At 32.6% G+C, this 27,644-nt stretch overlaps 2 protein-coding genes across 2 annotated transcripts in view; both read left to right on the top strand.

Annotated features, from left to right (window-relative positions):
• The window catches only part of LOC145331303 (uncharacterized), a 39,980-nt gene extending 31,512 nt beyond the window's left edge, over positions 1–8,468 (top strand). Inside the window, exons 7-11 of the mRNA XM_080175921.1 lie at positions 3,450–3,526; positions 6,518–6,603; positions 6,908–6,985; positions 7,344–7,429; positions 8,460–8,468. Of these exons, the coding sequence (XP_080032047.1) occupies positions 3,450–3,526; positions 6,518–6,603; positions 6,908–6,985; positions 7,344–7,429; positions 8,460–8,468 (336 nt within the window). The remainder of the gene's footprint in view (positions 1–3,449; positions 3,527–6,517; positions 6,604–6,907; positions 6,986–7,343; positions 7,430–8,459) is intronic.
• Positions 8,469–11,618: 3,150 nt separating this feature from the next.
• Positions 11,619–23,928, top strand: LOC145332631 (uncharacterized). The gene is made up of 9 exons (XM_080177640.1): positions 11,619–11,671; positions 17,540–17,612; positions 18,506–18,572; positions 19,138–19,220; positions 20,182–20,259; positions 20,558–20,666; positions 21,258–21,370; positions 23,226–23,299; positions 23,714–23,928. Exons 2-9 carry the CDS (start codon positions 17,570–17,572, stop codon positions 23,762–23,764), a joined length of 618 nt encoding a protein of 205 aa, XP_080033766.1. The 5' UTR covers positions 11,619–11,671; positions 17,540–17,569; the 3' UTR covers positions 23,765–23,928.
• Positions 23,929–27,644: the final 3,716 nt, after the last annotated feature.

Genomic DNA, 27,644 nt, shown 5'->3' with positions numbered 1-27,644 from the left:
GCCTTTACCCACTTGAAGTTAACTAAACTGGTTATAATCTTATAATTTATCTCTTAAATATCTGTGGAGAGCTGTCTATAATACAGTGTGATAAATAACTATTCCAACAAGAATACCAACATCCATATAGGTGGTGTTGAACATATCAAAACGTCAGACAAATGAACATTTACAAATTAAGTCTTTTTTACAGCGATGTTTCGTCTTTGGAATTATACCTAATGCTAGTAGGATTCCAAAATTCAAAAATATATTATTTAAAATAATGCTTTAAAAAGTTAAAAATGTTTAAAATGGACATACAGACTTGATTTCTATATTGTTAACTGTTACAAGAACCATTATAGCATGTTTTAAATAAATAGTACAATTCTAATATACATAAATTAATGGAGGGACGGTTGATACAACTTGAAACGTAAAAAAAACGACACCAAACCCTTGTAACTAAACTTGTATCTATATTTTAGGATAATAATACATATGGTATTGTATCAACCTATTAAGTAGTAACAACACCAAACCCTTGTATTTATACTTGTAACTATATTTTAGGAGAATAATACATATGGTATTGTATCAACCTATTCTGTAGCCACTACACCAACCCTTGTATCTATATTTCAGGAGAATAATACATATGGAATTGTATCAACCTATTCAGTAGCCACTACACCAAACCCTTGTTTCTATACTTGTATCTATATTTCAGGAGAATAATACATATGGTATTGTATCAACCTATTCAGTAGCCACTACACCAAACCCTTGTTTCTATACTTGTATCTATATTTCAGGAGAATAATACATATGGTATTGTATCAATATATTCAGTAGCTACTACACCAAACCCTTGTATCTATATTTCAGGAGAATAATACATATGGAATTGTATCAACCTATTCAGTAGCCACTACACCAAACCCTTGTTTCTATACTTGTAACTATATTTTAGGAGAATAATACATATGGTATTGTATCAACCTATTCTGTAGCCACTACACCAAACCCTTGTATCTATATTTCAGGAGAATAATACATATGGAATTGTATCAACCTATTCAGTAGCCACTACACCAAACCCTTGTTTCTATACTTGTATCTATATTTCAGGAGAATAATACATATGGTATTGTATCAATATATTCAGTAGCTACTACACCAAACCCTTGTATCTATATTTCAGGAGAATAATACATATGGTATTGTATCAACCTATTCTGTAGCCACTACACCAAACCCTTGTATCTATATTTCAGGAGAATAATACATATGATATTGTATCAACCTATTCAGTAGCTACTACACCAAACCCTTGTATCTATATTTCAGGAGAATAATACATATGGTATTGTATCAACCTATTCAGTAGCAACAACACCAAACCCTTGTATCTATACTTGTATCTATATTTTAGGACAATAATACATATTGTATTGTATCAACCTATTCTGTAGCCACTACACCAAACCCTTGTATCTATATTTTAGGAGAATAATACATATGGTATTGTATCAACCTATTCAGTAGCAACTACACCAAACCCTTGTATCTATACTTGTATCTATATATAAGGAGAATAATACATATGGTATTGTATCAACTTATTCAGTAGCAACAACACCAAACCCTTGAATCTATATTTCAGGAGAATAATACATATGGTATTGTATCAACCTATTAAGTAGCAACTACACCAAACCCTTGTATCTATATTTTAGGACAATAATACATATGGTATTGTATCAACCTATTCAGTAGCAACTGCTCCAAACCCTTTATAACTATACTTGTATCTATATTTCAGGAGAATATTAAATATAGTACTGTATCAACCTATTCAGTAGCAACTACACCAAACCCTTGTATTTTTACTTGTACCTATATTTTAGGAGATAATACATATGTTATTGTATCAAACTATTCAGTAGCAACTACACTAAACCCTTGTATCTATACTTGTATCTATATTTCAGGAGAATAATACATATGGTATTGTATCAACCTATTCAGTAGCCACTACACCAAACCCTTGTATCTATACTTGTAACTATATTTCAGGAGAATAATACATATGGTATTGTATCAACCTATTCAGTAGCAACTACACCAAACCCTTGTATCTATACTTGTATTTATATTTCAGGAGAATAATACATATGGTATTGTATCGACATATTCAGTAGCCACTACACCAAACCCTTGTATTTATATTTTAGGAGAATAATACATATGGTATTGTATCAACCTATTCAGTAGCAACTACACCAAACCCTTGTATCTATACTTGTATCTATATTTTAGGAGAATAATACATATGGTATTGTATCAACCTATTCAGTAGCAACTACACCAAACCCTTGTATCTATACTTGTATCTATATTTTAGGAGAATAATATATATGGAATTGTATCAACCTATTCAGTAGCAACTACACTAAACCCTTGTAACTATACTTGTATAGGAGAATAATACATATGGTATTGTATCAACCTATTCAGTAGCAACTACACCAAACCCTTGTATCTATACTTGTATAGGAGAATAATACATATGATATTGTATCAACCTATTCAGTAGCAACTACACCAAACCCTTGTATCTATACTTGTAACTATATTTTAGGAGAATAAAACATATGGTATTGTATTAACCTATTCAGTAGCAACTACACCAAACCCTTTTTTCTACACTTGTATCTCTATTTCAGGAGAATAATACATATGGAATTGTATCAACCTATTCTGTAGCAACTACACCAAACCCTTGTATCTATACTGTATCTATATTTTAGGAGAATAATACATATGGTATTGTATCAACCTATTCAGTAGCAACAACACCAAACCCTTGTATCTATATTTCAGGAGAATAATACATATGGTATTGTATCAACCTATTCAGTAGCCACTACACCAAACCCTTGTATCTATACTTGAATCTATATTTCAGGAGAATAATACATATAGTATTGTATCAACCTATTCAGTAGCAACTTCACCAAACCCTTGTATCTATACTTGTACCTATATTTTAGGAGAATAATACATATGGTATTGTATCAACCTATTCAGTAGCAACAACACCAACCCTTGTATCTATATTTTAGGAAAAAAATACATATAGTATTGTATCAACCTATTCAGTAGCAACTACACCAAACCCTTGTTTCTATACTTGTATCTGTATTTCAGGAGAATAATACATATGGTATTGTATCAACCTATTCAGTAGCAACAACACCAAACTCTTGTATCTATACTTGTACCTATATTTCAGGAAAAAATACATATGGTATTGTATCAATTTCTTAAGTAGCAACTACACCAAACTCATCACAAAACCCTTGTATCTATATTTCAGGAGAATAATACATATGGTATTGTATCAACCTATTCAGTAGCAACTACACTAAACCCTTGTATCTATACTTGTATCTATATTTCAGGAGAATAATACATATGGTATTGTATCAACCTATTCAGTAGCCACTACACCAAACCCTTGTATCTATACTGTTTGCAAGTAAGATTTTATTATTCATTATTATGAAATTTCATATAATGTTATAGTAACAGAATGTTTGTTTGTCTGTGTATCTGATTATACATAAGGATCTTTTGGTAACCACAAAACCAATATGGTTCTCATTTACAGTGATTCTTCTCATAGGTCAAGGGAAGTTTTATAATTATTTAATAGGAGGGTATTGTCACCCTTCCAAGAAATTAATCCCTCTACAAAAAAAGCTACCTAAAGCTATATTCTAATATTTTATAGATTAATTCTTTGCTAACTTTTATTTGATTTTGTTTGCTATTTTAACCTCAGAGTGCTAAGTTTTTCAACCAATGATTGTAATTGTTTGACATTATTCACGTTTGACGCTAATAATATTGTTGCAAAAAAATAATAATTATGCTTAAAGTTACTTAAGGACTTTCTGGTAAAAATTACAGAACTATAATTTGTCTTACCTAATTGTTAAAGGAGTCTCCAGGTAAGGTCCTATTTTACATTTATTTCTCTTTTTCTTTGTATTTTAACTAGTGGCTTCGCCCCTTACCTCTAGTGTCTTTGCCCCAAGAGGTAATTTAAGAATAGTTATTTCTCGCATCGTATTATAAACGGCTTTCTGCGGATATAGAAAGTACATATGAGATTAAAACTAGTTTTTTTAGCCCAGAGGTGCCGAAGGCACCGGCTAAAAAACTGGTTTTAATCTTATGATTGTACATTTCTATATTCGTAGAAAGCTGGATATAATACGATGCTAGACATAGTTTTTTCGTATGGATTAGAACCGGTTCCTATCCACCGGATTCGAATGAATACGAGAAAAAAAATTATAAAACTTTCTGGTGCTGCCAATTTATGTAAAGTAACTGCCTAAAAACTATTTTTTTGTTTGGGGGAGGGGAGAATTTTCAATTTGGGTGGGTTGGGGTGTCCCACCCCCTAAAAACTAGCTTAAAACCACAACAGGACCAGTAGGTACATTCCCTGAAGAGTAGAGCCCAATCTGTTCAGCGGTTACTGAGATCTTAAGCTTCAGACGGACAGATAGACATCAGCTACGTTGTATTATAGGTATACAGACGTCGGAGAATTTTAGTATACTCTAAGAAAACAGCAAAAAGGCAGTAGCATTACTCGAGTATTAGGAGGAAGACGGTGGAAAGAGGATTTTTAATTCCTCCCTTCTTCGCTATAGACTCGAGATCAAATTTGAAGGTTTCAATTTTCATAAAAAAATTTATACATATTTTACACCAGAATAATTTTTTTTTTGCTGTTTTAACCGTTTTTTACGAAAACCTTAATCTGAAAGTTCTTTAAGGCTATAAAACAAATCAAAGCTGTAAATTTCTCATTTCTTGAAAATTAAAAGTCTTATGAGAGAGAGATATGCTATTTTCACGTGCTATTCTTCAAAAACCCCAGATTTGAAAATTTGGATAAAATTAGCCTGTGGTGTTATTTCAACTAGTTGGGGAGAAAATCCAGGAAGGGAGAGGACATTTGGGCTGTAAATTACACTTGTACCCAAAGTATTAAACCACGATATCTTATACGTTGGGTACTTTTATTGTATTTTTTTTAGTGGTGTCCAGACTTTTTAACCTATAATCTTGATATGCAGATGGGGTAATTTTGTTAATTATCACTGGTTTAAGTATGTCAATTTATCCTCCATTGTCTTATCCCTTGAGATTCCTGGGGAAAATGATATTAAATCTAACCCAATCAATAATTGGGTGTGTTTTCACTTCCGCATAGTATCACATCTTCATAGTTTGCTTTCTATTAACATTACTAGCAGCTACGCCCCTAGAGGCCTCTAGGTGCACTTGAGAAGGGGAAAGTCGAATTTGATAACCTAATTTATTATTTTAGATTTGGAAAGAAAACAAATTTGGGGGGGGGGGGTTAATTTTTTTCTAGGGGCGATTTCTCTTTGGACCCTTCTCCAAATAGTTATAAACCGATTGGTTCAGCGGTTAGCGAGATCCTTCAGACCAACACACAGACAAACAGACAGACATACTGTTTCTTTAGTATAAGGATAGATGTATAATCCAGACAACTACCTGGCCCGAGTGATGGAGACCTATAAATAAAAATCATCATCTGCTAAAGATTAATTAGATGGATATTTGATAATTTTTGATGTATATGAGGAAGTAAATTCTAAACCCCCACACAGTGTGTTCGAAGGTGCTTTGACTTTTGTGTCAGAACCTAAATTGGGACATAGTGAATTTCATTACCCTAGGTTAGGTAACTTCATTTCACTTTTCAATAAAATCTAAAATGCAGCCGTTTTTGAGAAAATTAGATTTGAAAATTTCAAGTTCAATTTTCATCCCCTAGGAGTTACTGCATAATCACGACAAGAAAAGCAAAGATTATTTATTTAAAATTTTGAACAAGTTTGCTTTTATAAAGTTCTTTATAAAACCACTTCTGAAGTGAGTTGATTCATGGCCATTTTTATCAGTTGCTTTGCTAAGGTCACATAAATTCAGTCTTAAATAAATCATATATAGAGAGATTTTATGAAAGACTTCATAAAAGCAAAGTTGTTCCAAATTTTAAATAATAAATGCACTATATCCCAATTTAGGTTCTGACACGAAAGTCAAAGCACCTTCGAACACACTGTGCCCACCTTTCATGATATTAGTAACAAAACACAAAGAAATACTGATATGAAATATTTAGAGGAGGGTAAATTTTCACCAGGTATTTACCAGGATTCTTGAGTGATTATAACAGTAGACGATAAATATATTTACATTTCCAATTATAAATAAAATTAGTCCTTCTTTTCATTAAATTATTGGTTGAAAAGTAAGCAGACTGCTAGTTTAAACCAATCAATCAAGATTTAAATCATAAGCAGTTAGCTTTTCTTGACTTAAATCTTTGGTATTTATTAAATCTTGATTGATATTTTTTTCCACAGAAGGGGTAATTTTGTTTATCATCATTAGGAATTTATTTTTTATCTAGGTGTAACAAAGATGTATGCAAGTACAGAATAGATTATGAGGCTCTTGTCATTGCTGATCCAGTTGAATATTCTTCATCAGATATAGGCAGGAGATATAATAGTGCTATTTGCTATATAAACCAAACTATTGTCTCACTCATTTTTAAGTCTTGATAATTAGTTTATAGGATTAAAAACAGAGATGACCAAGGCATGACAAGGCAATAAACTGGTTTTAATCTTATGATTGTACATTTTTTATTCGTAGACAACTAAATATAATAAAATACGATACATGATTTTTCAGTATGGCTTAGAACCGGATATTAATTGGATATTAATTAGTTGCGTAGTCATAGTGGTAAAGTTTTGCTTTAAAAACTGTATTATCTTGCTGAATGATTGAACAGGAGCCACTGCCACACTGAATATGCTTCAGAGCAGAGCTGGTAGCTGCAGTACCGACAGACTCACAGTTTCTAATCCAGGTAATGCTGCATTAATGAATATACAGTAAGACCCACGAAAAAGTATCTTTTGTTCACTTTTTAAAAACTTTTGCTCTAAAAATCTCCGTTGTTAATGTAGGTAAAATTTAAATTTTTGTATATACTTGTGTGAAAATGTATAGAGAACAAGGACGTATGCTACTTTTGATGATACATTTTTAAAAAAGGCAGTAGGCCCTGAAAGATACTTTTTCGTGGGTCTTACTGTAAAAGTATAGATTTATAATACAGACATGCCCCAAGTAGCAAAGACTCTTTTCATATGCTACCAAATTGCGTGTTCTTCATTTGTAGGGATTTGGCTGTGTTTATATTAAAAGTTTATAATATGTTACAGATGGATCAACTCTACCTGTAATATGTGGCTACAACACAGGACAACATATGTATGTAGATGCCTCAGATTCTTGCAACAAGGAACCAGTATTTTACCTAATTATCCAGCAAATCGAATTTCGGAATTTAAAATAAGAATTTCCCAAATTCATATCTCAAAATCTATGCTTCTTTTTTCTTCTAATAAGAATTTGCTTTGATTAGTGCTATGACAATTGAAAGGTCAGAAAGACAGTTTAGGTACTAGGAACTTTTAGGCTCAGTTATACAGAAATAGATACATACCCAACGACTAGTTATGAAGAAACGTCGCTTATAAGAGAAAGATAAGACTCTAGGGGGCTAGGTGTCGCTTCGGGTACTAGACCTCTTCTCCACGCATTATAAAATCTCTTAGAATTAACGTAATTAGACAAAATAACTTTTGTTGAGTCATGCATTACATGTATATTGAGAATATAAAAGAAAAAAGCACAAATTGAAGATATTAGTCCTACTTAATTCTAGTTGAAGTCAAGATTTTAGTTTATTTTTGTTTGTTTTAAAATCAACATTTAAGTAGACAGTATCAGGAAACATGTTTTTACTGGGTGCCACCGGCTAAAAAAGCGATATTTGATTACCAAAAGACATATTATAATCGCCAGTACTGGTTTCATTTACCCCCCCGCGCCCCCGTAGGGGTTTTTTGCCTGTTTTTTGAAGGTGGGTGCACAAAAACTTTGTAAGAAAATGCTTTTAAAGGCGCTTTTAAAGTCAAAATTTAATAACATAGTTGTTTTATTTCATTAAATCTCTGCTTTATTTTACCTCTAAAATATATGGGTTTTTTCAAGTTTGATATTGCTGCGCTAATTTATTAGATAATTCTTCCTGTCAATATTGTAACAACCCGAAATTAGAATCTTAATAAGGGATATATAATTACTTGCATGTTGCACCATATTTTCTCCAACTAAAATGAAATGGTCTTTCCAGCATGCTAATATAACGATATCCCCTCCCCTCATACTAAACGTAAAAACTGACCAATAAATGAGGACTAAATTAGCAACCTAAATTGACAACAAAATTTACCCAGTTATAATATCCACGTATATTATGTCTATTATTTTAGATTGTTTAGATAAATTGGAAACACTATAAAAGCTATTCAGTATGTAATTTACTATTAAATTTAAGCATTTGCTCTTTAATTGACCATATTCGCAATTTATCACAGTAGATTTTTTGTGCTTCGTTACTTATGAATTGTATCATCCTTATTGTTTTCCTTAGAGGTTGAGATAGATAGATAGTTGGATGATGGATATATGGATAGATAGAAAGATGGATTGATAGATGGATAAATAGATGGATAGATAGATGGATATATAAATGAATAGATAGATGGATAGATAGATTGATAGATAGATGGATTTTGCAATTTACCACACTAGATAGATGGATAGATGATAGATATTGCACTAAATGGTGGGTAGGGGCTCTTTATGTTCGAAGTAACTAAATAATTGTTTCTAAGGATTATTACCATTATCAATGATCTAAAGGGATAAGACAAAGGTCAATATAATTGATGTACATTCCCAATTATAAAACACAAAATTACCTCTTGTATAGATAAAAATTAGTATTCAAAACATTTTAACACAGAATTGTAAATCTTTGGCGACTAGTGTTATAAACAGCCAAATGTCCCAAAGGTTAAGTTAATATCCAAATAACGTGGTGTTCTTATAATTAATTGAAATTGTTATGTTTCTCTCTATTGGTAATGCTTTGTTTTTAAATTATCTAATTACTTGGTCTTCATTTTAAAATCTGCAGTTTTATTTAGGAAGGGAGGGGACATTGGGCTGTTTATTACACTAGTCCCCAAAGTTTTAAAATAAAATTTTTTTATTTTTTGGCCAAAAACTTTAGGAAGTTTTATTGATTTTTTATTGCTTGGTTTATTAAGTAGAGTGTTGAAATATTTTAATCACTAATTGTCATCTACAGTAATCAATTTCGTAATATAATTTGATGTGTCAATATTATGTAGGTATATACAATATACAATGATACATATATTAATCGGTCATTGTTTTGTCTCTTAGATCCCTGTTTGTTAATTAACCCTTAACAGTTGGGCCACTTGTCGCACATTTATCTGTCGGGGGGGGGGGGAGGGGGTTCTTTTTGAAGGTCCCCTGATTGATAATGAATTTCCGACTACAAGTGATTCAAAGTCAATTTTCGCTTACTTCGCTCTTTTATTCAACAACCTTTGTTTTTAGGTCCTTTTTTACTTAAAAATTTCAAAAAGCTGTTATTCTCTTTTTTTTGAAGCTACAAATACAATTTTTTCAGAAAATGTTTATCTTTATGTAAATTTTATATTATAAATCTCAAAACATAAATTTTGGCGGCTGCAGCTGTACTTGTCAGCTGCCAGCCGCCGCAGTCGGCGGGTGGTTGGAAAACGGCGGCGGATCTTTAGGAAATTTTAATAAGTTATGTAGACATACAAGAAAAGCTTAAATTTAAAATTTGAAGTCTCTAAGTCAAAAATAGCAGTCACAGGAGTCTTTTAAAGATTTCTAGAGACCTGGAGGTTCAGGACCTTCAAGATCATACCTGGAACCTAAAATTGACTTTAATACCTATATTTTACATTAGGGTTTATGATATTTTAGTAAGATAAAAGGCTTTGTTTAAGTCAGAAAAAATATTTTGCTTTTTACCTGGATGAACCTGTCAGGATTGCTGGCATGCAGTGCCTGCCAGGATTGAGATATTCAAAAAATTCCAACTCTCAGTTATGTGTCATAGCCATAGTTAACCCTTACAGATCGGGCCCCAATTCCCACCTTAATAGATCGGGGGGGGGGGGTCATATTGACCCCCCCCTCTATCTCGGCTCCTGTTACAGATAAAGACGTAAAATTTTTTTCTGGTGGTTCATGTGAATTTTTAGAGAAAATTACTTTTTCTAGTCATAGCGGCCAGACCGCTCCTTAGCCGCTTTTTAGCGGCCAGCCGCTAAATATTAAAACAGCTGTAGAGCGGCCAATTTTGCAGCTAGGATGACCAAATTTTAGGACGAACTTTTATTTTTCATAACAAAAAAATTACTTTTTCTGATCAGCGCCGAAAAACGGCAAATAACGGAAACCGCCATTTTCGGCGGTTTCGGCGGTAAAACGGCGGTTGGCGGCGCCAATTAATATTGTATCTGTTTATTGTTGCTCAAGGATTTACCAAAAAAATTTATAGGTCTCTAGCTGTAATAGAAGCCACGATATTCATGATATATGTCTGTAGTAAAAGCCGGACAAAAATCGGTCATAAAGTCGGTCAGGGAGCGGTCAAACGGTCATAACACCACTTTTCTCAGAAGGTCATTGATATCTAAGTATTCACCAAAAAAATTTTAGGTTTCTACCTTATACACAAAAGTCATAATGTAGAAATTAAGATTTATTTAGAATTTTTTTCTAAATTTGGTGCCACCTAACCGACTTTGACCGGACGCCACGACCGACACAGACCAGATATCCTTATAAGATCTTGCCGACATATAATTACTAAACTTAAAAAGTCATAAAGTCACAACTCTCTATCTTACCTACAAAAAAAATGACATTGAAAAAACTAGAGGGGGGGGTCAATATGACCCCCCCCCCCCCCGATCTGTAAGGGTTAAGAAGTCACTCATTTATAGCCCTCTATCTTTCACACACAGAAAATATGATAGAAAAAAACGGAGGGGAGGAGGGGGGGGGGAAACGACCCCCTCCCCCTAACTGTTAAGGGTTAATATACAGATAAACAGTAAACAAAAATCATAATTTCATTATAAATATAGATATTAGTTTATAAAAATTGATGTCAATCATGCCTACATTTATAATGGATTTATTATCACTGAACAAACTTGTAGCTGACTAAAATAAGGATTTCCCATCCACCCCCTTTACACCATCCCCTCCCCTTCTACTGAAATGAATTCCCAGGCCCCAACAACCCCTAGTTTGACACTTTGAACACTAAAATCGGACTACAATTGACATAGATACACTTTAAAGGGCCCAAAAAGCTAGTGATAGAGTAGCTGCGCTACTGAAAAATTTTCATACTCCTCTGATAAGTTAAGAAATGCATTCCCTGACCTCAAACATTCTAATTTGACATTTTGAACAAGAAATTCGGGCTCTAAATAATTAAATCCCCTTTTTGGCTGATATGCCCCAATGTGCCCTGGATAAAAAAAAATACTATTGGTCCTAGATAAAACTAGATATAGATGTAGGAACTTCATCAGCAAATAGAAAGTGGATCATAAGGGTAAGTAATTTTTACTATATTTATTAATAAGTATTAGCGGATGCTCACCTTAGCTTGATCTTTAAATCGTTTTTATGGTGATTTAAACCAGGGCGATTCAGAGGTGAACCGTAGGTGCGTTGGTGTTAAGCCACAGCGCGCCTATAAAACATGGATTTTTAAAAGATTTTCGGCGCGGTGTTGTTAAATCGCCTGCGCACTCACTAAAATATCGATCCGCGCCAGTACAACTTTATTACTTAAGCAGTGTCAGTAAGGTATTTTATATAAAATGCCGGCGTTATCCTCTTAGAAATTTTTTTTTCAATTTTTTTCAATTTTGTACCCCCCCCCCACCCCCCCCCCCCGACTACCGACGAGCAAGGGGGCCGAGCGCTGCGGCTAGGCAGGCAAGGGGGCCGAGCGCTGCGGCTAGGCAGGCAAGGGGGCCGAGCGCTGCGGCTAGGCAGGCTAGGGAGCCGAGCGCTGCGGCCAGAGTTCATAGTTCGCTGTCGGGGGGGGGGTACTCAAATTTTCAATATTGAAAAAAAAATTTCTAAGAGGATAATACCAAAATGCCGTGTCCGTATGGTATTTTATATAAAACATTAATATATAATTTATTTTAAAAATAACTATAAAAATGTTTTCACGATAGTTTTGCAATAAAATATTAAAGTAATTAAAAAAAAATATTTATTTATTAAATAAATCACCCCGATTTGGTTCGGCAATGGCACTCGGTGAGTGCCATTGCCGCGCCGGGCCCGCGCCACTGCCCGATTCAAATCGCCCATGCAAATTCGATTTGAAGATTGATATTAATAATTTGATGGTGCGCCAAATGAATCGCCCCGGTTTAAATCACCTATAAACGATTTAAAGATCGAGCTCTTGAGGCCTCTAGATGCACTTGAGGCGGAAAGTTGACAACCCCCCCCCTTCTATTTTCAATTTTAGATTCAGAAAGAAAAAGAAAACTAAATTTTCGGGGGGGGGGGGGACTTTAAGAGAGACATCCCACTAACTTCTAAGTAATTTTTTTTTCGTCTGACCGTTTTGCTGTTTATTTATCCTTTTACTGGTTTGTATTCCTTGTTAAAAGCGAAGCTTTTCTAAAATTAGGGTCGGTCCGTCCATCCGTCCGTCCGTAACGGATAGCTTTTTTCGTTAATTTAGGCATGTTAGAATTTTCCTATCGATTTCAAACTTTGCATGGTGATTCCTTTAGTAGTTAGGTACGATTTAGAAAGCGTAGCAACTCTATAATCATTACCAAAATTTCCGTATGGCCATTTTAAACATGTTGATTTTTTTACTTTTTTAACAACAAATTTTTATGTGATCTAATTATCCGATTGATCTGATTTTTGGTATATTGATTCCTGGGACAACAAAGTATAATGTTATAAGCGAAGCAACTCTATAATCAAGTCCTAAATATGTAAGTATGTCCATAAACGTTATCCTGTATCAAGCCGTTTTTCAACAAATTTACTCACAATTTTGCTTCGACTCTTATACATTTATATTATGATTATTCAGTTCTAAAACTATACAAGTGTTAATGTCCGTTTGTCCTACCGTTTCAGTGCTTCGCTTTTATGGATGTTGTCATCCTTGTCATTTCAATGAATTTTATACTGTTCTCAGAGATCTTAAGGGATAAGACAATGGACGATAAAATGGTTTAACATTCCTAATGATTATAAACATAATTATTCTTTATATACAAATTTTGTAGATTGAAATTATTGGTTAAAAAGTTTAGACAATACTCATTTAGAAACAAAATTTGATAAAAGTCCTCAAAGTTTTTGAGACAACGTGGTTATAATGCTTAAGTATCCAGTGTAATTTACAGTCCAATGTCCCCTTCCTCCCTGGCAAATTCTGTATACTGGGCTTTTATTTTAATACCTCGGGAAAAAAATTCATTAAGTTTATTAAAAAGCCACTAGGAAACTTATACTGGTTTCCAAAGATTTCTGATCTGTTAGCCCTAAAATATTGGGGACTTTGTGTTGAATCTTGATTAATTGATACAACCTAACAGTGTCCGAACTTTTCCACCGATGATGTTAATCTAGAGTAGGGTACTTATTGTACTTCCATTGTTTTATCCCTTAAGGAGCCTGAATTCTTATAGACTAAAACTAAACTTTTTAATGGTTTTTACAGCATGGCTTCGAAACTGATTGATATCTGCTGGATTAGAACTGGTTATCAGCCATACTGAAAAATCATGTATACCATCGCATTATAGACAATTTTCCACGGATATTTAAATAACTATTATAAAATTAATGGCTGTAAACCAAGGCCTTCAGCCCTCCGGGTCTATCAAAAAGGTTGTAATCTTAAAATGTTTCATTTTTATATCCGCAGAAAGCTGTCTTTAATACGATGTGATAATGATCATAAATTATTTGTGAAATTTTGAATGCAGAGTGTCCCTTTTTGTATTATACTCCCTATGGAAATCTACTCTTTAGTTTAGTGTAGGGTATAGAGATTGGCCAATTGTTTATAAAAATTGTAAATCAAACTTTATAAATGATATATTATTGCTTGGATGTTACACCAGATTTTTATGTACTCTTAAAAAGCGATGCTCATAGCTGGCTAAAATAAAAATACCCCTTTTTACCCCATCCACTATCTTCAAACTGGATTAACGAATGAGGTCCATATTAGAAAGCTAAATTGACGAAACATTTTCCCCTGTCAATATAAATACATATATCCTATATCCAAAAACTAAATTGTTTGCCCTCATCTAATTTTTATTTTGCCTTATAGAATGTTAAAAAATTTAATTGTGTTAACTGTATTTCTGTTCATTATTATCTAACTAGTGGTTTCGCCCCTAGACTCTGCGAACATCCCTAATATCTTTTTGATTGGGAGGGAAATAGCTTAAAACCACCACACAATCAATAGGTATAATCCTCAAAAAGCAAAACCTATTCGGTTAGTGAGATCTTTTGCTTCAGACAAACGGACAGACATCGTTCTACTTTGTACTTTAAATCAGATAGAGAGGGGATAATAGGCTGTTTATTACACTAGTCCCGAAAGTTTTACAATTATGTTTTCTTATTCGTTGGCTTAACAACTATTGGGACTTTTAGTGAATTCTGATTGGTTGGTTTATTATGTTGAGTGTTAAAACGTTTCAATCACTAATCTTAATCAACAAAAAGGGTATTTTGTGTGTCATTATTAGGGAAGTGCATTAATTAATCGGCCATTGTCTTATCCCTTTAGATTCCTGACTATAAATAGTTATTATTGCGCTCCTTATAATTGTAATTTCCTTGATTCATATAACAGATCTATAGTATAGATGTATATACAGACAACTACCTCCCTTCCTTTTTCGAAGACCTCTTTCGTCTGCTTCTAAATTATTTGCTTCTACTTGACTGTGTTAATATAAGCGACACCATTGGTTAATTTTCAATGACCCAATAAAAAGGTTGCACAAGGCGGTTGCGATGGAGAGATACAGTTATTTAACCCTTTCTCCCTCTAGTGTTTTACTCTAATATTCATATTATTCGTGTAATAATGATTACGCCTTAAAAGTCAATGTCATGCATTGTATATGGAAAAATACACAGCAACGTTGTTGAAAAGAGACTATCCAAGGAAAAACACACTGCTCAATTTGTAGGAATATATTTCGATTAAATCACATCTAATTCTTGTCAACCTGCACAAAATTAAACATATTTCATCTATTTATAGTAAAATCAGATACATATTTTAATAGTTATTTCTTTCATCGTATTATAAACCGCTTTCCGTGGATATAGAATGTACAATCATAAGATTAAAACTGGTTTTAATCTTATGATTGTACATTTCTATATTCGTAGAAAGCTGGATATAATACGATGATAGACATAGTTTTTTCATATGGATGAGAACTGGTTCCTATCCACCGGATTCGAATGAATACGAGAAAAAAAATATAGGTCATTTTAAAGTGAAGAAACAACAAAACAATGAAAAAGTGCTCGAAATTACAAAGCAAAAGTTAAATGTATTATACTGAATATGGTTATCCCTTCTTTATCATAGTTCTTTACTGTACAAAGGTTTGTTTAAAACTGAGCAATTTAACAGCTGGTTTTAGTGTAAAGGGAAGGGGTAGAAGGGATGGGGGTTTAAAAGAATCAAAGTTGTATACTATATAACTTTTGTTTTTTAAAAATCTTTTGTATAATATACAAAGATAATTATATTAATAGGTAGCGAAGCTCAGATATCTTAAGGGAAAAAGACAACGTACAGTTTATTTATATGTAGGCAGTGCGGGGGTTTCATTCCTCTTTTTACTATGAAATAAATCCTTTTACTAAAGTAACAGGATGTTTGTTTGTCTGTTTGTACAGAAGGATCTCGCTCACCGCAGAACAGGTCGGGTTCTCCTTAACAGGGTAGCTTCTCATAGGTCCCATGCAGGTTTATAACTATTTTGGGGGAGGGTACCACCACCCTCCCCAGAGAAATCGATAAAAATATAAAAAAACAATTTTGCAGTTAATTAAAAACATAACTAACATCATAGCCGCGTAGCCGCTAGTTGATAATAAAGAGGTGGGGTTAGTTTTTAGTTTGTTTGTTATAATTGGTTATTGTTTTAGTTCAGGTTTGTTATTTTAAGGTAAAGCACTAAAATTGCAGCTATATCAAGCTCATCCATGGTTTAAAAGGCCGATTTATCTATCAGAAACGGGAAAAGATTACCTACTTCTTTGATAGAACTTATTTTTTCTATATCTTTCAAAATAAGTCAAGAAATAAAGAAGTTATATTGCTATTCTCTAGGACGTATGGGCAATTGTACATACCATGAATATAATTAGTAGCTTCGCTACTCTACTTTCTGTTATTAGTCTATAATGAAAGAATAATAATAAAAAAACACAATGATTAGAAAATTTCATGACATTATTATAATATAGGGAATATTCAGTAAATGGATTAATTATTACTTGGATATACACTAGATTTGCATATACTCTAATAAAGTGAAACTTGTAGTTGGCTAAAATAACGACCCCCCCCCCCAATCTAACCCTCTTTACCCAATCCCCTGAACTCTAACTTTTTAAAAACAAACTGACTAAAAAGTAATGTCTATGTTAGCAATCAAAATTGACGACAATTTTTCCCCCTGTCATAATATCCACGTCTATTATATATCCATTAAGACATACAAGTTGGAAAGAATTTTAGTGTTAGAGGGAGATTTGAAATCTGCATCAAATTTTAAGGATTTTTTATAAAATTAGTTTTTGGTATAATTTTTTATCTAAAAGCGGAAATACAATTTAAGTTACTTAATTTTGACATCTGTAATTGGTGGATTGAAAACTATCTGCGCTCTGATTGGAGAAGCTTAAGTGTCGTACTTCATTCAACCAATTAGAGCGCAGATAGTTTCCAATCCACCTATCAGGGATGTCAAAATTAATTAACTTAAATTGTATTTCCGCTATTAGATAAAGAATTATACAAAAAATGAATTTTATAAAAAATCCTTAACATTTTATGCAGATTTCAAATCTCACTCTAACACTAAAATTCTTTCCAACTTATATATCTTAATATCCATTATACAGTAAAACATGAGGATAGGACAATGAAAATAACTTTTTTGCAGGGAACTAGAAATGGTGCAATGGATTAAATATTCAAAACTTTAAGGATCTAAAACATTGGGGACTCACTTAAAGTGTTTGTGAGGGATATGACAGATTTTGACAAACTTTGGGGACCAATTATTAATGACGTCACACTAAATTACGCTACATAAATGCGCAACATTGAAATCGAAATGTAAACAAACAAAAAATTATTTGTATTTTTTGTCAGGTTATTCAATATGAGTGTGGGAGTGAGAATATGCCTGTAGATGATTGTTTACAATGGCATACTGCGGGTTCAGGTATCTATCTATCTATATATCTATCTATTTATCTATCTATCTATGTATCTATGAGAATATGCCTGTAGATGATTGCTTACAATGGCATACTGCGGGTTCAGGTATTTATCTATCTATATATCTATCTATTTATCTATCTATCTATCTATCTATCTATCTATTTATGAGAATATGCCTGTAGATGATTGTTTACAATGGCATACTGCGGGTTCAGGTATCTATCTATCTATCTATTTATCTATCTATCTATGTATCTATGAGAATATGCCTGTAGATGATTGTTTACAATGGCATACTGCGGGTTCAGGTATCTATCTATCTATCTATTTATCTATCTATCTATGTATCTATGAGAATATGCCTGTAGATGATTGTTTACAATGGCATACTGCAGGTTCAGATATCTATCTATCAGTCTATCTATCTATCCATCTGTCTTTTTATATATCTATCTATTTATCTAAACAAATAGTTTAGCTCTAAAACTAATGATCTACTCTATAATTAGAAATGTCCGTCCGTCTGAGACAAAGAAGGATAAACATGATTTTCTCGGCTCCTATGGTTTTCTTGATTCCTATTCAGGATTTATGGCTAAAATTATCAGGGATTGAATATGCTCATATTCTACATATTTTTATCAAGTTTCATTAAGATTTGTCTATAAATTGCGGTGCTAGATCGATTCCTAGATTTTAAAATTTTCTTGATTTTTAAGGTTGCGTGATTTTTAAGGTCTCCTGATTTCCCTATTTTGTCAAGATTAATGTTTATTGTATGACACTGCTTTATAGTAATTTTTCCCAATATCCATTCATAATTGTTGAGCTTCGCTACCTATGGATGTTGTCATCCTTGTTTTTTAACAAATCATCCATTTTTTTCTGTTTTAGGAACCTTTGCTTCGTTTAATTTTGACACCTCTCAAAGTTCTGTTTCAACTACTGCCACTCATTTACAGTAAGTTTACATTATTTCAAGTAGCAGTACGGACAACCAACCCATTTCTACCAGGGGTACAGGAATGGGATAATGCATCCAAAACATATTATTTGGCTGTATTGAATTTTGGGTACTAGAAAAAATGAATATGGGCAATGCAATGGTGCATATAATTACACTAAAAATTTGTTTTCCAAGCAGACTTCTTTTTCCTACTTTACTGAATTTAACCAACACAAATAAACACAGACTGCAAATTGAAACTTTTGCCCTTAAAATAGGTTTAGCATACACACTATTCCTCAAAAATTGTGAAAAAGAGTTTATTTTCTGGGGCTATAATATTATATATACTTTACAATATGCAGCCATGTTAATTTTTTTAAAGAATCAAAACTAGATTATTGATGGTCACAATGCCATTTCAGTAATAGCTAGCCAGCTATTGCAGCTGGGGATATCTAGTTTCTTTAAGAACAGACTTACTTTCCCTACTCTCAAAAATATTTGTTCTTTTATCTTAACTCTTTAATCTTACTATATGAGAATGATAATTGACTTATTGTATGGATAATTTGTTTAGAAACCAATATTATGACATCTGTTTCCGAAGAGAAAAAGGAAAATGTTCAATTTGTTTTTATCCAGCGATTAGTGCAGCAGCAGGTACTAAAATTTTATTGATTGATGAAGAGATTAATTATAAATTGTTCAATTAATAAAAATTTTAAATTTATTGATTCAAAAAGATCAATAAATTAAATAATAAATTGATATATTGATTGATAGAACAATTTATTTATAGATTAAAAGATTGATTGATACATGGATTGTTGTACACATTACATTGTTCCATTGATTTATAATTGATTGGTAAATTATCAGTTAGATTAATTGTTAGACTGAATGATAGATCAATAGATTGATTGGTAGATTAACTGATAATTCATGCAATAGATTAATTGATTGGTAGATTATTAAAAGATTAATTGATAGATTTATATATCTAATGATTGATTTATCAATCTTTAAGTTTAATTGATATAGCATTGGTAGATTGATTAATATATATGGAACAATTGATTGATTGATCAATTCAAAAAATAATTTGGAGATCATAGTATATAAAATTTTATTTGTTATATACATTTTTCAAAATAGAAATTTTGGATCTACTGCAGTTAACGGTAAAATATTGCTGGTAACGAATATTGCTAAAAATCTATGAATTTTAAAGGCTGCTAGCTGTCAAACGGCTAAACGTAGAGATCATACCCGCACACCATTTTAAGCGGTATAAGAAGGCCTACAAATAATCTGGAATAGCCAAGATTCAATGATGCACAGGGAAAGCTTCACTGAAGAAAAAACACGTAAAATAGGCCTTTTTCGCGCATTTCTCTGCACTGCGAGATAATTATGCATTATTGATTTATGGCTATTACAGATTATTTTAGGCCTTCTTATGCCGCTTAAAACAGTGTGCGGGCATGATCTGTACGTTCAGCCGTTTGACAGCTAGCAGCCTTTAAAATTCATAGATTTTTGGCAATATTCGTTACCAGCAATATTTTACCGTGAACTGCAGTAGATCCGAAATTTTTATAATTTTTTATATTATTTTCAGGTTCAGTAACATCATTTGGAGTAAGTGCATCAGGATCTTCAAGTGCTTTTCAAAGTGCTGTTGATACACAATGTTCTTGTAAGTTAAATTTGAAATTGATAATGTCTTCATATAGATTAGCTTTCCATTATAAATCTATTAAAAAACATACTCTAATCAAAGATTAAGGGACAAATGAAGAATAGATTTTAAAAAATATTAAGTAGTAGATTCATATTTACATCAATTGATATATTTTTAAAAATTCTTTGATTGATTCTTTGTTAGATTCATTAATATATTTCTTAATAGACGATTGATAAATTTAAAGCAGGATTAATCATTAGATTCAAGATACTCAAAATCTGCTCGATTTATTTATGTTAATACATTTTAGTAACCGCCACAAGTCCAGCTAATGTACTGGGACCAGCTCTAACAGATTATATTAGTGTAGTGAACCTGCAACCGGGTACTGGATCTCCAGGCACTGCTGGTGTTTCCAGGTATGTTATATTAGTATAGTGAACCTGCATCCTGGCACTGCTGGTATTTCCAGGTATATTATATTAGTGTAGTGAAATTGCAACCTGGCACTTGATCTCCTGGCACTGCTAGTGTTTCCAGGTATATTATATTAGTTTAGTGAACCTGCAACCCGCAACCTGGAACTGGATCTCCTTGCAGTGCTGGTGTTTCCAGGTATCTCTCTAACTACTGAAATGATTAGTTTCCTATTTTGGGAGAGCTTCATATAGGCCTAAGGTAGTTTTTAGCTAATTTTGTTCATCAAATAAATCTTGATTTAAAAATTTAAGAGATACAAATTTACATAAAGATGGTATATGCTATAAAGATGGTATATACTATGCAAATTCAATTTTAATCAAAACTTCTAATTCATTTTCCAGCATGGCTCTGAATATGATAAATTTCCACTAAATTCTGTTCTGATCCATACTAAAAAATCATGTTTAGTGTCCTACTATAGAGAATTTTCCATAAAATAGGACCGACAAAACTGGAATTCATTCTATAATGTTTTATTTTTCCACGGAAAGCTGTCTTTAATACAATGCGATACAATTCTTATTCAGGGTGTGTGGTAATATATTTGCTGGAGCCACTGCAAAGACTGCGACAGAGACTGCATGTACATATGCATTGCCATTTAGATGGGGAGTTCATTTTGATGGTCATGAAGTCTTTGGTAAGTTTTGATGGTTCCAGGACAAACGCAGGTGTCCCAAACTTTTGAGTGGACAAACGCAGGAGTGTTAAAATATTAATTTTATTAAGTATTTCTATACAGATTACGTTAGGTTAAGATATGAATGAACAAATAAGCCCCCCGCAGGGGTTAGACATTAAAAAAAATCTATAAGTTTGTCTAAAATAGGTTAGGTAGGTTAAGTGTCCACTCCGACGTTTGGTACTCCTTCTATCCTATTCTTGAAGATTTATGGATTTAAAGATTGTGGAAAAAATGTGCACATTTTAAAAATTCAAATTGCGCGGCTTGTATTAAAACGTTATGCATACCATTAGAATCGTCATGAACTCTAGTTTTTGGATACATAAGAACCATTCATGTGCTATGTATAGTAAAGGAGCTACGTGGTAAAATGTTTAAATTTTCTTAAAACTTTTCAACATTTCTCACATTTTTCAACGTAGCTCCTAACTACAAACAGCACTTTATAATAGTACATTTATTTTTAGAAACTAGAGTTTATGACGATTCTAACGATATGCATGACGTTTTTCTACTATTAATACAAGCCGCGCAATTTCAATTTCAAAAATGTGCACATTTTTTCCACAACCTTAAATCCGTAAATCTTCAAAAATAAGGCTTTTGGAAAAACCGGTTTTTGATGCATAAGTTATTGAAAAAATAATTTTCAGATATTTGAAATAAATGTCCCAGAATAGGTTTTCCAAATATATAAAGCATTTTATATAATTGTTTTATTTTCTATGCATAATTAAGAATTTTAAAAAGACGTTTCTATTGAAACACCCTGTACAATCATAAGATTAAAACCAGTTTTTTAGCCCGTGCCTTCGGCACCTTAGGGCTAAAAAAACTAGTTTTAATCTTATAATTGTACATTCTATATCCGCGGAAAGCGATTTATAAAACGATGAATGAAATAACTATTACCACTTTTGTTAAGTTTTGGTTGGTATGACTGTTTTTGAGGGGGGGGGGGGGTTGACAATAAACGATCAACATTCGATACATATTATATATTGTACATTAAGGTATATAAGTTTTCCGGAATTTTAATGATAGGGGGAGATTTGAAATCTGCATCAAATTTTAAGGATTTTTTATAAAATTCGTTTTTTGTATTATTCTTTATCTAAAAGCGGAAATGCATTTTAAGTTAATTAATTTTGATTAATAGGATAGGTGGATTTTAAACTACCTGCGCTCTAATTGGTTGAATGATGTACGCCATCCAATCAGAGCGCAGATTTTTTAAATCCACCAATCACAGATATCAAAATTAATTAACTTAAATTGCATTTCCGCTTTTAGATAAAGAATTATAGAAAAAAAGAATTTTATAAAAATTCCTCAAAATTTGATGCAGATTTTAAATCTCCCCCTAACTTTAAAATTCCGGAAAACTTATATATCTTATTGTACATAGTATACATAGTATAAGCAGAATTAGATTAAGATTGTTGAAAAGTTTAGTCACTCAATGTTGGTTACCAACAAATCAAGATTCAAGTTTTCAAAGTTTTTAACCCACCAAATAAGAGATTCTGTGTAATTTACAGTCCAATTTACAACGGACCCAAAGGGAAATGGCCAATAAATTGATAAACATCCCCAATTATGATGCACATAATTACCCCTTCTATAGATTAAAATCAGTGGTTGAAAAGTTTGAACACTCATTTTAAATAACCAACCAATCGTAATTCACTAAAGTCCCAAAGTTGTTAAGCCAACGATTAAGAAAACGTTATGATAAGACTTTAGGGACCAGAGTAATAAACAGCCCATTGTCCGTTTCCTCCCTGATAACACTCCCCAATTATTTTAGCAAATCCTGCGGCGGCAGCTTCAGCTGGACAAGCTCAAGAAAATATTAATCCTCCGGCGCTGATTGCTACACAGGTAGACTAAACTTTATATTCGCCTTTAGCATCTAGGGTATCTGTATTGGTTGGGGTAGGAAAGGGCAGAAAAATAGCCTAAAACCTTCCAAGATTTATCTAAAAAATTAATAGCCTAAACACATAACTGGCTATATATGTAAATCTACTCTTGAAATCTCTTGGAATGACTTTAGGCTATTTTACGATCTCTCCTCCCATAGGAGACCACTCGCTTTTATCTTTTATAAAAAAATAATAGGATGTCTCTCTGTCTGTCCTGAAAGTAAGATCTTGCTAACTGCTGAACCGATATGGTTCTCCTTTACAATGTAGCTTGTTATATGTCCTGAAAAAATTTATAACTATTTTTTTTTTTTTTTGGGGGGGGGGTACCATTATCCTCCAATACTAATACTATTTAATTCTTTTTTAGGGCCAAGGATTTACCGGATTTTATATGAAATATGAACAGAAGGATTGTTAATTATATTTATGCAATAGCGGAGCTACTCTATAAGTTATATCCACAAGGAGCGTATTTTTTTTGATAAAAAACCTGTAAAATTAGGTGCAAGCTTCCAGCCAATTGCGCTCATTAAGTCAAACTGTACTTAATTTTGAACAAACGCATGGTATAATTAAACGCATAATTAACCCTTAACGGTCGGGAAGGGGGGGGGATTGAACGCCCCCCCCCCCTCCGGTTTTTTCTATCTCATTTTCTCTGTGTGAAAGATAAAGAGCCCAAACTGCTTGACTTTTCAAGTATGTGTAACATAACTGAGAGTTGGAATTTTTTTTAATATCTCCATCCTGGCGGGCACAGGATGCCAGTAAACCTGCCACGGTCATCCAGGTAAAGAGAAAAAATATTTTTTTGACTTAAACAAAGCATTTTATCTTACCAAAATACTAAAATATCCTCTAGTAGTATATCCTCATATTAAATACAGGTGTTCAAGTCAATTTTAGGTTCCAGGTATGATCCTGTATGTCCTGATCCTCCAGGTCTCCAGAAATCTTTAAAAGGCTCCTGTGGCCTCAATTTTTGACTTAGAGACTTCAGGTTTTAAACTTAAGCTTTTCTTACATGTCTACATAAAGATCCACCGCTGTTTTCGCGCCGACCGCCAACTAAGGCGGCTGGCAGCTGCCAAGTACACCTGCGGCCCCTGAAATTTATATTTTGATATTTTAATATAAAATTTACATAAAGGTAAACATGTTCTGCAAAGAAAAATTTCTTCTAGCTTTAAAAATAAAAAAAATTACAGCCGTTTGAAAAAGGACTATAAAACAAAGGTTGGTAAATAAAAGGGTAAAGGAAGCGAAAATTGACTGACTTACTTAAGGTCGGAAATTCATTATCAAACAGAGGACTTCCACAAAAAATTTTAGCCTTCTAGCTTTAACAGGAACTGAGATAAAAGCCCCCCCCCCCCCGACCGATTAAGGTGCGGCAAGGGGCCCGACTGTTAAGGGTTAAGATCTTTTTGACATAACAAGTGCATTTGACTAGAAGCTTGCTCTCAATTTTACGAAATATTGCGAAAAAAAGACGCTTATTTTCAGTACTATTCTTGATTGTCATTATTAAAAAAACCTTCCAATTTCTACGCTTTTTCGTTAACAAGTTCCTTCCAGTATCTTATTTTCCAGGGAGTAAGGGAGTGGACAATGGACAATTAATGAGTTTTCGCTTAAAAGCAATGAAAACCAGATTTATCCTGAAAATTTGACCAAAATTGCAAAGGGATCATGATAATATAATATAGAACAAAATTAGTTCTAAGAAAAAAATCATTTACTAGAAAATTAAATTACCAACACATTACAATGTAGTAAACATTCTGTAATTAATCACAAGAAAAATCATGTTTAGAACTTCGTCAACCCTTCTCATATATTTTTTACTGATACCTAAATTTAAGGGGTTCTTAGATTGTTTAATACATAAATATCACAGTAGAGTTTCTATGAAATGACATTTTCTTGGGAAAAATATTTGTTAAAACCAGCCATATAATACAAATTTTTTGTTTGCTATATTTAAAACTAACTCAGCTAGCTAGCGGGGCATTGATGCGCTAGTACCCAAAGTCAGTCAGAACCTGCTGAATTCTTGCACATTCCTTTTAAGCCAGTACCCAAAGTCTGAGACTCTTAAAAATTTAATATTCGATCCATTGTCCCCTCCCTTACTCCCTGCTTATTTTCTATGTATATATGTATTTGGTGCTTTTCCACAAAATGACTGTTAAGCTCTAAAACCTTCCCCCATTTTTAAAATAAATTAAATAAATGTGGGGGGGGGGGTGTTTTTTTCTTTTCTTAACCCCTGCGAAAAACCTTAACTTACCCTAACCTAACCTGGCCTAAAGTAATATACAAACATACAAAAAACTACCCCATTCTCCTCCATTTTTTCAATTTTGTTTCAATAATTAGAGGGGGGGGGGGAGTCAATGCTTCAGAGAAATTATAGATTATTTTCTATAAATAGCTAATATTGGACGATAATTATTTATGTCTTATTTTTTGGCAGCTTCAGAATTTATTGCTTTATTTTAATAAATATTTTTTTTTAATTGTATATTTTTAATTGCGAAGCTACTCTATAATTCTTCTTTTCTATCCGTCCGTCAGTCCGTAACAAAAAATATTAGATATGCTATTCTTGGCTGCTATTCAAGATACACAACTATTTTCTGTGAAGATACAGTTTACCAAACATATACAGGGTGTTTCAAGATAAATGCGTTTTTTAAAAACTTAATTAGGCATAGAAAATGAAACGATTATATAAAATGCTTTATATATTTAGAAAACATTTTTGGGACATTTATGTTTTTAAATATTTAAAAAGTATTTTTTCGAAAAATTATGCCTTAAAAACCTTAAAAGACCTTAATTTTGAAGAGTTACGAATTTAAAGGTTGTTGAAAAATTGTGCACATTCAAATTCAAATTGCGCGGCTTGTAAAAATAGTAGAAAAACGTTATACATACCGTTAGAATCGTCATAAACTCTATTTTTTGGAAATATAAGTGCTATTTTTGTGCTATTTGTAGTTTAGGAGTTACATTGAAAAATGTGAGAAAGGTTGAAAAGTTTTAAGTAAGTTGGAACATTTTGCCACGTAGCTCCTAAACTATACTTAGCACAGGAATGGTTCTTATATATCCAAAAACTAGAGATTTTGACAAATATAACGGTATGCATAACATTTTTCTACTATTAATACAAGCCGCGCAATTTGAATTTTTAAATGGGGGTATTTTTTCCACAACCTTTAATTCTGTAAATCTTCAAAAATAAGGCATTTGGAAAAACCGGTTTATAAGGCATAATTTGTCGAAATAATCATTTTTAAATATTTGAAACACAAATGTCCCAGAATAGGTTTTCCAAATATATAAAGCATTTTATATAATTGTTTCCTTTTCTATGCCTAATTAAGTTTTTAATAAACGCATTTCTCTTGAAACGCCCTGTAGGATAAAGTAGACTAAATTATTCGATCGGTCATTTTATTTTTTAAATTTTCTATTGTTATTTATTCGACATCTTTCGTTTTCTATTTGGGAAACAAATAAACATCTCACCCCCAAACGTTTTTTCAAAACTATGATTTAAGGTGGTGAATCGTCACCCCCCCCCCCCTCCCCTCTTGAAATTTATTTCATGGGTTCTAGAGGCGCAGATGCTGGTATGTGATAAAGAGAAAAAATTTTCTTCCTGTTGTTTCAATGGATGTAGATTATACGTGGATTATGACTTGGAGAAATGTTAGCTTGCTAACATGAAACTCGTTTATTAGTCAGTTCGTTCATCCAGTAGGATGGCAGGGAATGGAAGGTAAAATCGCTATTTCAGCCCGTTGCAAGTTTCACTTTATTAGAGAACATGAAAAACTGATGTAATATCCAAGTAATAATATATCCATTGTTGTTAAGAGTTCAGTAGAAATGCTTTTTACACTTGCATTATTTTCTGTTAAACACCAAGAGGAACAAATATCAGTGATTTTAAGGGATAAGACAATGGTCGATAAGGTGATGTACAGAACACCCCAGGTTTGATAATACTTATTTATCGCATCGTATTATAGACATCTTTCCGCGGATATTAATCATAAGATTAAAATTAAAACTAGTTTTGTTAGCCCCGAGGGGCAAAAGGCTAGGGCTAACAAAGCTTGTATTAATTTTTATATTTACTTTAAAATTCGTGGAAAATTGTCTGCAATATTATACTATAAATGAATATTTACATCCACTATTTAAGGGGTTGTTTATATGGGAATGATTTTTCAGTATGGCTGAGAACCAGTTCTAATCCAACAGATATCAATCCGTTTGGA

The sequence above is a fragment of the Acartia tonsa genome, chromosome 11 (assembly GCF_053477335.1).
Source record: "Acartia tonsa isolate MP-2025a chromosome 11, ASM5347733v1, whole genome shotgun sequence".
NCBI classification, from domain to species: Eukaryota; Metazoa; Arthropoda; class Copepoda; order Calanoida; family Acartiidae; genus Acartia; species Acartia tonsa.
This window is presented reverse-complemented; position numbering and strand designations above follow the sequence as displayed.